Genomic DNA, 13579 nt, shown 5'->3' on the forward strand with positions numbered 1-13579 from the left:
GACTTGCCCAAGGTCACCCAGCTAGTAAGTGTGTCAAGTGTCCAAGGCCGGATTTGAACTCAGGTCCTCCTGACTTCAGGGCTGGTGCTCTACTCATTGTACCACCTAGCTGCCCTGCTGAGTTTGATGGATGGTAAAACCCCCTGGCTCAGGTTACTACCTCTGCCCAGTCTAGTATGTTCTCTAATTCATTAGCCCAGGTATTCCCAGGAGAAAATTCTTCCAGATTCTAATCATTGCAGTTTTTCAATATCAGTAAAGTTGCAATATGCTTAAAAAATAGAAATGACTTCCACTTTAAAGGTGAGGTGGGGAGGTGTTATTCTTTCACATACGTTGCTAAGTCCCTCTTCTCCAGCCAGATTCTATTTCTCATTCTATTCTTTCTCCATAGGTATCATGCACAGTGGAAGGTGGCCAGCACCATGGAATGGCACAATCAGAGTGGGCATGTGAGTGAGTTTGTGCTTCTGGGCTTTCCTGCACCAGCCCCTGTAAGGGCACTGCTATTTGCATTATCTTTGCTGGCCTACCTGTTGGTGCTGACAGAGAACTCCCTTATTATCATAGCTGTGAGGAACCACACTACTCTCCACAAGCCCATGTACTTTTTCTTGGCCAACATGTCTTTCCTTGAGAATTGGTATGTTACAGTCACCATCCCCAAGATGCTGGCTGGCTTTGCCACAGTGGAGTCTGGGGCTGGGCAGCGCATCTCCTTCTCAGGCTGCATGACACAGCTCTACTTCTTTCTGGGCCTGGGTTGCACTGAATGTGTCCTCTTGGCTGTGATGGCCTATGATCGCTATGTGGCTATCTGTCACCCTCTCCGTTACCCAGTCATTGTTAGTGGTAGGCTCTGTGTCCATCTGGCAGCTGGCTCCTGGGCTGGAGGCTTTGGCATTTCCATGGTCAAAGTCTTTCTCATCTCTCGCCTCTCCTACTGTGGCCCTAACATCATTAATCATTTCTTCTGTGATGTTTCGCCTCTACTTAATCTCTCATGCACAGATATGTCCACAGCCGAGCTCACTGATTTTGTACTGGCTATCTTCATCCTGCTGGGTCCACTCTCTGTCACTGGGGCCTCTTATGTTGCCATTGCAGGTGCTGTGATGCGCATTCCCTCAGCTACTGGCCGCCAAAAGGCCTTCTCCACCTGTGCCTCCCATCTCACTGTGGTGATCATTTTCTATGCAGCCAGCATCTTCATCTATGCCCGGCCCAAGGCATTGTCAGCTTTTGACACCAACAAGCTGGTCTCTGTACTCTATGCCCTCATTGTGCCTCTGCTTAATCCCATCATCTACTGTCTACGTAACCGTGAGGTCAAGCAGGCCCTGAGTCAGACCTTGCACTTTCACCACAACTGGGAAGATGGCCCCAGAAAATCTGGCAGGGGTAGGTAAAGCAGGAAGGGAAGAGGATATAAGCAAATGATCCAGGGTGTTTGTGTAGCTGTTCTCTCTAATAGTGAGGAAGCAAAAAGCTGGGAATGAATGACCCATTACTGATTAAAGCCTCCTAAGCACCATGGAACAAATGGAAGAATTCCTGGAGGCAAGATGGTAGCAAAAATCCAAGGCTGGGTTACTGTGGTCCAGGGCCATGAAAGCTAACATGGAGGCAGTTCAATGATATTTTCCATAAGACCACTGATATGTAGCTTGTCTAATGAGCCATATCCTGGTGGAGGAATAAGGGTAAAGGAACAAATGAGCAAGAAGGAATACCTATATTAGAACATTCATGTCCCTAAATAGCTCTTCTATAAGAATTTCTATTCCTATCCCTATTTGTGTCCTTTTCTTAGGGTAAAGGAAGTTGGAGAGAGAGTCATTTAGAAAGGGGTTGATATAGTGAACACTAAGGAAAAAACTCAAGCCCAAGACAAACAAATATGCAATCCTTGCTTGTGAAATAATAGCTCAAATTAATAACCACCAATTTTTGTGTCCAGAACAAGCGACAAAGAACCGCTCTTCAAATCCATTGCATGTGTATATGTGTGTATGCACATGTGGGGTGTGTGTGTGTGTGTGTGTGTGTGTGTGTGTGTGTGGTGTGTGTGACAGAGAACCTGAACCAACTCAAGGATGCTCCCGTGTAGCTACTATCAGGAGTAGGGAAGAGCAGGTCAGGTTGTGGAGGAGTTCAGCTGGAGATATAAGGATGAAGTTACTATAGGGTAGTGTCAGCTACTTATTCTTACTAACAAGATGCTAAACTTGGCTGTTTCTATACTACTAAAGAAGTGAAAATGTTGCCAGAAATCCCTCTCAATTTTGTTACCTTGAGGCAAAATTCTAGTCACCCTGCCCTACATATAGCTCTATTGTACTCATATTCATTATGATAAAGGCATAGTCCAAGGAAATAGAAGCTGCTGAAAGAGATAATAATTTTACCTATTGGGAGTAACTAAGTGAGGAGGAAGAATAGTAGTGTTGGCAACTCAGACCAGTCAGTGACCAACTGGGCTCTTTAACCTCAGAAACAGATTGTGAGATAGAGAGAAAGTTATGTGATATAACCCTCCCCGTGTCCAGGGCAAGGCAGGTTGATTTGAGCAGGGAGTCTATATGCCAATAACACTTGTTCCCCGTAAGTCCTTTATCATAAATTGTAGTTTTGGTGTTATCATTTATCACCCTCTAAGAATATCCTTGAAGATCTAACTGCAAGAAACATATTTCCTTCCATACCAAGCATTTCTGTCCCATTAGCAGTCAGAATCCTGTTCCTGGTGGTTACTCCCACATACACACCTCATACTTTCTGAATGGCCAGGGAAAGCAGGGTCTCCACTTCTGTGTCTCTTGGTGCTTAGGGCCACACCAGAATCCCCAGGGATGTCATGTGCTACAAAGTACTACTGGTGCAGTTCACCCTTACTTGTTATCTCCTATACAATAGGAACAAGCCCAATGAGGGGATGAGTCCTTATCACTTAAACCCTCAACCCTAACCTCAGAACTAACACAATCAGTGTACCGGACATGACAGATTACAAATGTTCAACATCAGTAATCCAGTCTCTAAGTGGATGTAACAAAATAATTACATCTCATTTCTCACCTAAAACTCTGATACGAAACTGCATACGCTCACAATTTCTCTGTTATTACAAGTATCAAGGTACTTGGCTAAAATGTGTTTACTCTAGCAACCACTACATAACCCATTCCATTTGCCTCTTCACTATTCAGTTTAAAGGCAATAATCACTTCTTTCAATGGACCTGCTTCTTCCTTTCTAGTCTCGTGAACACTTCCCAGTTCCTGCCAGTCTTTCAAAGCTGATGCATGCAATGTTAGTTCATTGCTGGATCTTCCCAATTCACTCCTTTGGGGTCATACACCCTTGGCTTCTTAAGACATCAGATCTTTTTGAAAGCTTGTTGTAGCAATAAAAAAACCTTAGGTTTAATCGTGTTTCAATCCTGGCTTTCCCATCTGTTTGCCTGATAAGTGACTTAACATCTTTAAGTCTCAGTTTCCTTGTCTGTAAAATGAGGGGGTTGGACTAGATAAACTCTAAGGTCCTAGCAGACTCTAGCTATAATCCTCTGACCCACACCACCTTTGCCAAATAGTGCCTACTCATGGGGTTGTTGAGAAGATTGAATAAATAAATATATGTGTATGCATCTATATGTGTATATATGTATGTATGTATGTATTACTTTGAAGGAAACTAGATGGCACAGTGAATAGAGTGCCATGCCTGGAGTCAGGAAAACTTATCTTCCTGACTTCAAATCTAGCCTCATACACTAACTGACTGTGTGAACCTGGGTAAGTCACTTAACCCAGTTTTCTTCAGTTTCCTCATCTGTAAAATGAGCTGGAGAAGGAAATGGCAAACCGTTCCAATACCTTTACCAAGAAAATCCCAAATGGGGTCACAAAGCGTCAGACACAACTGAAACAACAATGACCAGTGATGATGACCTTAAATAGTTATTTAGATGTCAGATATTATTATTCTTACTTTTTCTAATGGAGTTTTGATAGAAATGGTCCTGGGACAAGTCTCTACACTGATATTATTTCATTATTTCCATGCTTATCTGATCCACAGGCACTGACCACCCCATGTATTTCATGGGGATTGACTACCTAATGTGGTCCACAGACACTGGTTTTCCCTTATATCAGAGTCCCCAGGTTCAATTTTCTAGAAATTAATGAAAGAAATGGATGAAATGACTGCTTTTCATAGCTGAATTAAAATATTAAGATGTAAACTTAGCCTTTCTAGGAAGATTGAACACATCCCACGTCCTCAATATAACTCCAGTAGTATTCAGGACAATAGAAATGAGATGTACCTCATTCTGTTCCCATAGGGTGACCTCCTCATCCAGAAATTGTTGCTATTGTAATTGGCATTACTCCAGTCCACATTCATATGTCCCTGATTCCTCTCTTTCCCTCCATTTTCTCCTCTTTCTTTTGGCAGAAGCTGTCTCCATCCTCTGGTCACAAATAGAGACTCTCCTTGGGCTACTTTAGTAAGATTGTATCATAGTTATTTGTGCATATGCTTTGTCTCTTTTGCCAAACTGTAACCCTTTTTCCTTTGAAATGTATGCATCACTGTATCCCCACAGAGGACCATCTCAAAGTGCCTGAAATATAGTTGGACTTAAAAAAGTATTTGTTGAATTAGTGAATGATTCCCTTCTCTTTTTGTTATTATTTATTTATTAAATATTTTTAGTTTTCAGCATTAATTTTCACAAGAGTTCAAATTACAAATTTTCTCCCCATTCCTACCCTCCCCCAACTCCAAGATGGCATATATTCTGGTTGCCCTGTTCCCCAAACAGCCCTCCCTTTTGTCACCCCACTGCCCCCCCATTTCCTTTTCTCTTACTTTCTTGTGGGGGAGGATAGATGTTTATGCCCAATTGCCTGTATATCTTATTTCCTAGTTGCATGCAAAAACTTTTTTTCAACATCTTCTTTTAAAACTTTGAGTTCCAAATTCTCTCTCCTCTTCCCCCCTCACCCACCCTCCCTAAGAAGGCAAGCAATTCAACATAGGCCACATATGTATCATTATGCAAAATCCTGCCACAATACTCATGTTGTGAAAGACTAACTATATTTTGCTCCTTCCTAGCCTATCCCCCTTTATCCAATTTTTTCCCTTGACCCTGTCCCTTTTCAAAAGTGTTGCTTTTGATTACCTCCTCCACCATCTGCCCTCCCTTCTATCATCCCTCCTTTTTTTTATCTCCTTCTTCCTTCTTTCCTGTGGGGTAAGATACCTAATTGAGTGTCCGTGTTATTTCATCCTCAGGTCAAATCCAATGAGAGCAAGATTCACTCATTCCCCTTCACCTGCCCTCTCTTCCCTCCCAACAAAACTGCTTTTTCTTGCCACTTTTATACGAGATAATTTACCCCATTCTATCTCTCCCTATCTCCCTCTCTCAATATATTCCTCTCTCATCCCTTAATTTTATTTTATTTTTTAGATGTCATCCCTTCATATTCAGCTCACCCTGTGCCCTCTGTCTACACACACACACACACACACACACACACACACACACATATATGTATGTATGTATGTATGTATGCATGTATATTCCCTTCAGCTGCCCTAATACTGAGGTCTCATGAATCATACACATCATCTTTCCATGTAGGAATGTAAACAAAACAGTTCAACTTTAGTAAGTCCCTTGTGATTTCTCTTTCTTGTTTACCTTTTCAAGCTTCTCTTGATTCTTGTGTTTGAAAGTCAAATTTTCTATTCAGCTCTGGCCTTTTCACTGAGAAAGCTTGAAAGTCCTCTATTTTATTGAAAATCCATATTTTGCCTTGGAGCATGATACTCAGTTTTGCTGGGTAGGTAATTCTTGGTTTTAATCCTAGCTCCATTGACCTCCGGAATATCATATTCCAAGCCCTTTGATCCCTTAATGTAGAAGCTGCTAGATTTGGTGTTATTCTGATTGTGTTTCCACAATACTCAAATTGTTTCTTTCTGGCTGCTTGCAGTATTTTCTCCTTGATCCGGGAGCTCTGGAATTTGGAGACAATATTCCTAGGAGTTTTCTTTTTGGGATCTGTTTGAGGAGGCGATCAGTGGATTCTTTCAATTTCTATTTTACCCTCTGGCTCTAGAATATCAAGGCAGTTCTCCTTGATAATTTCTTGAAAGATGATATCTAGGCTCTTTTTTTGATCATAGCTTTCAGGTAGCCCAATAATTTTTAAATTATTTCTCCTGGATCTATTTTCCAGGTCAGTAGTCTTTCCAATGAGATATTTCACATTGTCTTCCACTTTTTTATTCCTTTGGTTCTGTTTTATAATATCTTGATTTCTCGTTAAGTCACTAGCTTCCACTTGCTCCAATCTAATTTTTAAGATAGTATTTTCCTCAGTGGTTTTTTGGAGCTCCTTTTCCATTTGGCTAATTCTGCCTTTCAAGGCATTCTTCTCTTCATTGGCTTTTTGGAGCTCTTTTGCCATTTGAGTTAGTCTGGTTTTTAAGGTGTTATTTTCTTCTGTATTATTTTGGTTCTCCTTTAGCAAGTCATTGACTTGTTTTTCATGGTTTTCTTGCATCACTCTCATTTCTCTTCCCAATTTTTCCTCTACTTCTCTAACTTGCTTTTCCAAATCCTTTTTGAGCTCTCCCATGGCCTGGGACCAGTTCATGTTTTTCTTGGAGGCTCTTTGACTTTGTTGACTTCTTCCAGCTGTATGTTTTGGTCTTCTTTGTCACCAAAGAAAGATTCCAAAGTCTGAGTCTGAATCTGAGTCCATTTCTGCTGCCTGGCCATGTTCCCAGCCACTACTTGACCCTTGAGTGTTTTGTTGGGGTATGACTGCTTGTAGAGTAGAGAGTACTTTGTTCAAAGTTTGAGGGGCTGAGCTGTTGTTTTCAGAGCTATTTCTACACAGCAGGCTCTGCCACGCCAGCACTCCTCCTCCCCCAAGAACCTCCAACTGGGATGACTCAGATCTTAAGCGGGCTCTGCACTCCTGCTCTGATGTGCCACTTAATTCCTCCCAGCAGGTGGGCCTGGTGCCGGAAGCAACTGCAGCTGTAATTCTGTAGATGCCCCACCCCCGCTGCCCCCCAGGGTGGTGGCCAAACCGTGAACTCCTTTCACTCTGTCCCCCACAGCTTTTCCCACTAATCTTCTCTGTTGTCTTTGATGTTTGTGGGTTGAGAAGTTTGGTAACTGCCACAGCTCACTGATTCAGGGTGCTGGGGTCTGTTCTGCCTGGCTCCCGGTTTGGTTGGTCCAGGCGCAGCCCACACTGGGCTCCGCTCTGCTCTGCTCTCAGCTCTGTGTGTGATAGACCTTACACAGTGACCATCCAGGCTGTCCTGGGCTGGAGCCCTGCTTCCCTCTGCTATTTTGCGCATTCTGCAGCTCTAGAATTTGTTCAGAGCCATTTTTCTCAGTGTTTGGAGGGTCCTGGGTGAGAGCCCCAGACAAGTCCCTGCTTTCCAGCTGCCATCTTTGCTCCAGGAGATGATTCCCTTCTCTAAACTGAAGTATAGTAGGTTATTGATTATAACAGGTTATAACAAACAGTCTATCTCTAGACTGCAAAATAATAGAACCACAGATTTTTAGAGCTGCAAGAAACTTTAGCAATTGTCTAGTATATAAAAACATCTTATCTACAAGTATGGAAACTAAAGACCAGAGAAGTTATGACCTTCCTAGGGTCACACAATTAGCTAAACATCTTGAGAGCATCTTGTTTCGTGTACATGAGTGTTAGATCCTCTTCTCTCTCTCTCCTTACCTCCACATACGTACTCAGTAAGATTGTAAGCTCCTTAAGATCAAGGACTATGTCTTAGGACTTCTCTTTTTCATCCCCCAAATGCCTAAACAAAGCTTAAGAACAGAGGGCATGATTGACAAAGATAATTGAATAGAATAGAATTCACTGTCCATTTCAGAATAACCTAGACATATAACACTTGACTTCTATTCTCCTGGGATCAACAAATACACTGTTTGTAGATCCTGAGTCTTGGATGTCCTCATTGGTTTGATTCAGGCTAATTTGTTAGCAAAATTGTGAATTGATATTTTCTGCTCTATCAATTCAGGACACTAACTGGCACAGAATAGGTACTTAATAAATGCTTATTAATTGATTTGTACCAGTCAGGCCTTAGGGATGATGTGTGCAGTGTGTGTGAATTCTGTGTCAATAGAGTAAAGCCTTGAAGTTCCAGCATTGTCCATTCAGTCCTTATAACTGATAATGTCTATCATCAAAAACTTTAATCATTGGTTAGGACCCTGATTACCTAATGATATATGTGGAAAAGCACTATCTACATTCCCACCTGATGTGGGCACTGACAACTCTATTTGATTTATTGTAATCATCTACCCTACATAATGCACGGAAACCAAATACTGAATTCAGTTTGAGGGTGCCACCTCTTCACGAGGTTATCCATGAGCTTTCTCCACTGAATACGGTTCATATGGTCTAAGAAGCCAATGTAGTCAATGGGCCCTGATCAGTCACTGTAGTCCACATGGACTGTATTTTGTTCATTCAATCAATAAGTATTCGTTAAGTGTTGCCTTTGTTCTAGGCACTGTTTAGGTACTAGGGATACAATGACAAAATTGAACCAATTTCTACCTTCAGGGAGCTTATATTCTGATATGAGACACCATGTAAACATAAACGTATACACAGAATACATATAAAATGAATACAAGGCAGTTTGAAGAAGGACATGTGAGCATTCCTTGGAACAATGGAGGCCAGCCAACCCTTGGAGGCCAGTCTACCAACCTTAAGGTAAGCCCACCTGACTAGCCAACTTGATCTGTAAGCACTGACTACCTCATGCTTTTCATGGGGACTGACTATGGATAATGGAAGCTAACTGTCCCATCTTATCCATAAAACCCAAAAGCTCCATGAGGACTGGTCACCCTATCTGACAGATAGTGGCATTCTATTGAATCAGAGGTCCATCAGATTTTCCTAAAGAGTAATTAATTTAATATTCTCAAAATATTATAATTACTAGAGGTAGGAAAGCTCAAAGAAATCACTGGACAAAACAGAAGGGGAACATCACCCATAGCCCAGATTTTCTTTCTATTGACTGCCAGTCATGTAGGGGTAAAAACAGCCAGCTGGGAGATATAGGGAAGAGCAGCTGGCATTCACTTAGATAAGAGTAGGAGAGATAAAGTATTTTTATCTGTCCTTCTAACTGTCAATATGTCTGTATCACCATCCTAGCACCTGACATTTGTATGGCAAACTTCAGTTTACACTATCTTTTTCTATGGAACACCGGAACTGAAAGAACAGTAGTCATTTAATCTAGACTTTTTACTTCAAATAAGAAGTATTTCTTGTAAGAGCATAAGTAACCTTCAATTTTATGTGTCACCTTTTTGTATATATTAACTAAACAGTCAATTGCTCTTTCCCTAATCTCCAAAGATGGCAAATGTAGAAGGAAGTCATTTCCCACAAAGAAATACATGAAAATCCAGTCATCAATGTTCCTCTAAATATCAAAAGTAAATGGCAAGTTGGCCATAGTTAATTCTCTTTCTAGATACTCAGGAAGCACATTTGGCCAAAAGTAGATAAACTGAAAGAAATAAGAAATTTGAATGTCCCCACCCACCAAAAAAGAAATTCAATTGTCCATTGTTTCAAAACTACTTAGTGGCACCCTCTGGACAAGAATGCCTAATTTTTCTGGCTTCCAGTATAGAACTATTTCCACTCTATGATATTCCCTGAGGCTTCCTCCTCTTTGGCAGCATACTCAGAAACATATTACTTCTGCTTTCCCCCCCTTCCATAAATATTCATCAGCAAAATCCTGCTTGACTTGCAATCATTTCATTAACTTTCGATTGACTCCTTATCATATTCTCCACAAAAGCAGTTCTAAACCTTCTGTCTCCTCAAAACTCCAATTCCAGCAATACAGTCACAGAATTTCTGATTTCCAATAGAGGACAAAGAGATCTGGGTTCAGTTGGTCCAATATATACCTGAATAGGAATGAGTCTTAAACCAGTCCCCCAAAGTGGATCCCATCTACCCACCCAGTCTCATCATGAAGATTTCCAGGTTGGTCAATCCCCCTAATTCTCAAGAAAGTTCTAATTGTTAGGTAGATTTTCCTTGAAACAAGCATTAATCTTCTTCTCTTTAGCTTCCATGCACTACTCCTTATTGTGCCTCCTGGGGCTAAGCAAGAATAAATCTATCGTGGCTGTTGTGACCCTACTATGTTTTATCTTTTTTAGGCAAAACATCTTTGATTCCTTAAACTGATCCATGTGGGCTCCAATCTCTTCTTCTGGATCACCTTCTGGTTTATCCATGTATATCAGTAAGGCAAGATTCATGACCTCAAGGATGACCATGAACATGCCTGAATGGTTCGGAATCCGAAGTATAAGAAATTCTCTAGATAGAAGGCAGAGGAAGTATAACATTTATTTAGATTTGAGAGAATCCAATCCCAGGACCAGTAATTCCAATTCCATATAGCAGCAACAATATTCCAAAGCCAGTAAGCCCACCTCAATGTAGCAACAAGGATATTATAATATAGTATTCTAGCAAGGAACCAAGTCATCCTGTAGCCTTCCCCCCTGCTAGGGCCTTCCTGTAAACAATCACTCATGAGTTCTAACTCTCTTCTCAGCACTCCCTTCTGAAACTCTGTAGACTCCAAGTTCCTGTTCCTTCTCCTTGGGCTGAATTCTGATTCCTGTAGCTCTTGCTGCCTCAATGTCCTCTTGATGTCTGCTTCCGAATCCTGCTGCTTTTAGTTCTGCTGCTCTCCTGCTCTCAGTTCTACTACTCTCAGTTCTGGGCTCTCTTTTTATACAGTCCTAGCCAGCATCTGATTGACTAGAACTCAGTGCACATACCATTGGCTCTGGTCTTAGCAATTCCGCTTAGGGCCCTGAGGGCTTCACTCCCACATCAGCTTAACTAGCAAAAGGTTGTGGGCCTGGGGCCTCACACCTAATTAGTGAAAGGGTGTGAGCCTGCCTCTAATCAGGCCTCCCTTTGTTGGCTCCACCTGAGGCCTATTCAATGAATGGGAAAGCTCTTTCACTTACTAATTGGCCTTACACTGTGTCCTTTTTAAAAGATGGCAGTTGGAATGAGCCCATAATATACGAGATCTGATCAAGGCAGCTCCACCAGCTCATGCATTCTGGTCCCTACCTTTCTGAATCTAGTCAAAGGCAATGTTAGTTGTTTTGTCTGCCAGGTTTCATTGTTTATTTGTATATAATCTGAAGTCCATTGAAACACCAGAATTTTTCCATGAATTCTTGTCTACCTTCCCCAATCCTGTCCTAGTGAAAATGATTCTTTTAATCTACATTTACCCCTATTCAATTTTGCTTTCTTATATTTTGACCATCATTCTTACTTGTTGAGATCTTTTTTCATCCTGAATTTGTCATTCCAACATGTTAGTTATACCTTCTCACATTGTATCACTTGCAAATTTGAGAAAAATGTTATTTATGATTTCATTTAAGTCGTTGAAAAAAAGTTTAAGCAGCATAGAGTCAAAGACATAGACTCCATTAGAGACCAGCTTCCAAGGTGACGTCAAATCATTAATGTCTCTTTTTGTGGTCTAGAATTTCTACAAGTACTGAATCTACCTAATTGTCTTCTCATATGGCCTGTGTCTCTCTATCTTATCTAAAGGAATGAGAGGCTGTATTTTGCTTTGTTGAAATCTAAGTAAACTCGTCTTTGACTGTCATGATCTATCAGTTTAGTAATTTTTTTGGTAAAGAGAATGGAGCTACTCTGGAATAATTTCTTCTTGTTGAAGCTATTCCATCTGTTAATAATCTCTACTTATTTCTGAATGTTTGAAAACCATGTCCTTAATGATATATTATAGAATTTTTGTCAAGAATTGAAGTCCAGCTTATCATTCTAGACTTTTGCAAATTCCATTTTCTTCTTTTTGTTTTTTTTTTAACTAAAACATTTCCTGATCTCCAGTTCTGCAGCACCTCTTTCATTCTCTATTATTTTCAAACATTCTTGAGTAGACCAAGAATTTCACTGCCCATTCTTTCAGTGTCCTGGGATACGCTTTGTTTGGCATCATTGACCTGAATTTGTTGGGACCCTCTAAGTAGTTATTAGTTTCTCTTATTTATCTCACTATTAAACACTTTTGGTCTTTCCATGCAGATCTAGAGATCATTCTTCTCAGCAGAGACACAGAAGCAAAACAAGATCTGAGTAGTATTATCCTCTCTTTGTCCTTTGTTATTAGCTATCCTTAGAAGTGACCCTATCTTTTGTGTGTGTGTGTGTGTGTGTGTGTGTGTGTGTGCGCGCGCGCCCGTTAAAACAGCTTTAATCTTGGTCTTCGAGGTTTCTTGGCACAGCAAGAAACATTGTACATGATCAACATGTATTATTCCTGGGTAGGGGTGGGGGGACAGGAAAAGTGCCTTCTTAGAAAGTACAGCCTGGTGTGGGAGCAGGTAATGAGGAAAGGGGCGCACCCTGCCCTGCCCCCGCCCCAAACCAGGGCCAAAGTGCAGGAGGCCCCCCTCCCACCTTGATCCTCCACCCCATCACCAAACTAACCTGAGCCCAGCCCCTTGAGGGAGGGGAGAGAGGTAAGTGGGTGCCACCACCCTCGGTTCTGGACTATCTCCCCAGTACCCCCTCACGTTAGGGAGCGGGGCTCCCATTTTTCCCTCCTTCAGTCCTGCCCTCATGAGCCATTTTGCATAGAATGAAAAGATTTGAAAGATAACACACTCCAGGTTATGTACAGGGGATCCGTGGGGGCCAGAGTTCCCCCTCTGCCCTCCCCTGCCTCCCCCTAGTCCCCAGGGAGGGAAGTAGTGGGAAGAGGGGACCTTACTCCTTCTTTCACTGGCGGGAGGCTTAATGTACAGGGCTACTTACCCTCCCCACACAGATTCCCGCCCAGAGCCAGCTCAGGGCCATCTGTCCCCTCCATGGGGCGTTCCGGGATGTCATTCCCCAGCAGACACCTCACCTGCCCCCTGGGGAAGGGCGAGGGGGTGGAGGGAAACGCTGGCTGGCCCCATCCCAGCTCGATTCACCGTGCCCCGGCTCCGAGGGTTGGGGAGGCGCAGCTGAGGGGACGGAGGATGAGGAAGAGTCCGGAGCAGGTCGGGGCGAGTCAGGGCCCTCAGGGCGAGCGGAGGAGCAGCCCCTGGGCTGGCGTGACCTTATTTTTTATTGTTTCCTTTGCCAATAATGTAACCAAACAATAAAAATTATAACCTCACAGTTATACATGTAGTAAAGCAAACGCGTAAATAACAAATAAATTACAATCCAAACATAAACCTGGGTCATATTCTCCTACCAATGCACTCAATATTCATGGGGAAGAAAGTGAGCAAATACCTATAGATAACTGGCATGGAAACACACAAATGAAGAAAATCCATGTCCTAAAGATAAGCCATAACTCTGGAACTCTAAACTTTATTATCCTCTTTTTGGATCAGAAGCTTCCCATAAATTTCATCGTTAAAAGTATAGTT

General features: G+C 42.0%; 1 protein-coding gene across 1 annotated transcript; it reads left to right on the top strand.

The window, feature by feature from the left end:
• Positions 1-425: 425 nt before the first annotated feature.
• Positions 426-1409, top strand: LOC118842401 (olfactory receptor 6A2-like). Its single transcript, XM_036749930.1, has one exon. It carries the CDS (start codon positions 426-428, stop codon positions 1407-1409), a length of 984 nt encoding a protein of 327 aa, XP_036605825.1.
• The last annotated feature ends 12170 nt before the right edge of the window (positions 1410-13579 follow it).

Source organism: Trichosurus vulpecula, chromosome 3, assembly GCF_011100635.1.
Source record: "Trichosurus vulpecula isolate mTriVul1 chromosome 3, mTriVul1.pri, whole genome shotgun sequence".
NCBI classification, from domain to species: domain Eukaryota; kingdom Metazoa; phylum Chordata; class Mammalia; order Diprotodontia; family Phalangeridae; genus Trichosurus; species Trichosurus vulpecula.

What these genes read in the sequence shown, in the direction of transcription:
- LOC118842401 (XM_036749930.1), top strand. Translation starts at nt 426, where the DNA reads ATGGAATGGCACAATCAGAGTGGGCATGTGAGTGAGTTTGTGCTTCTG.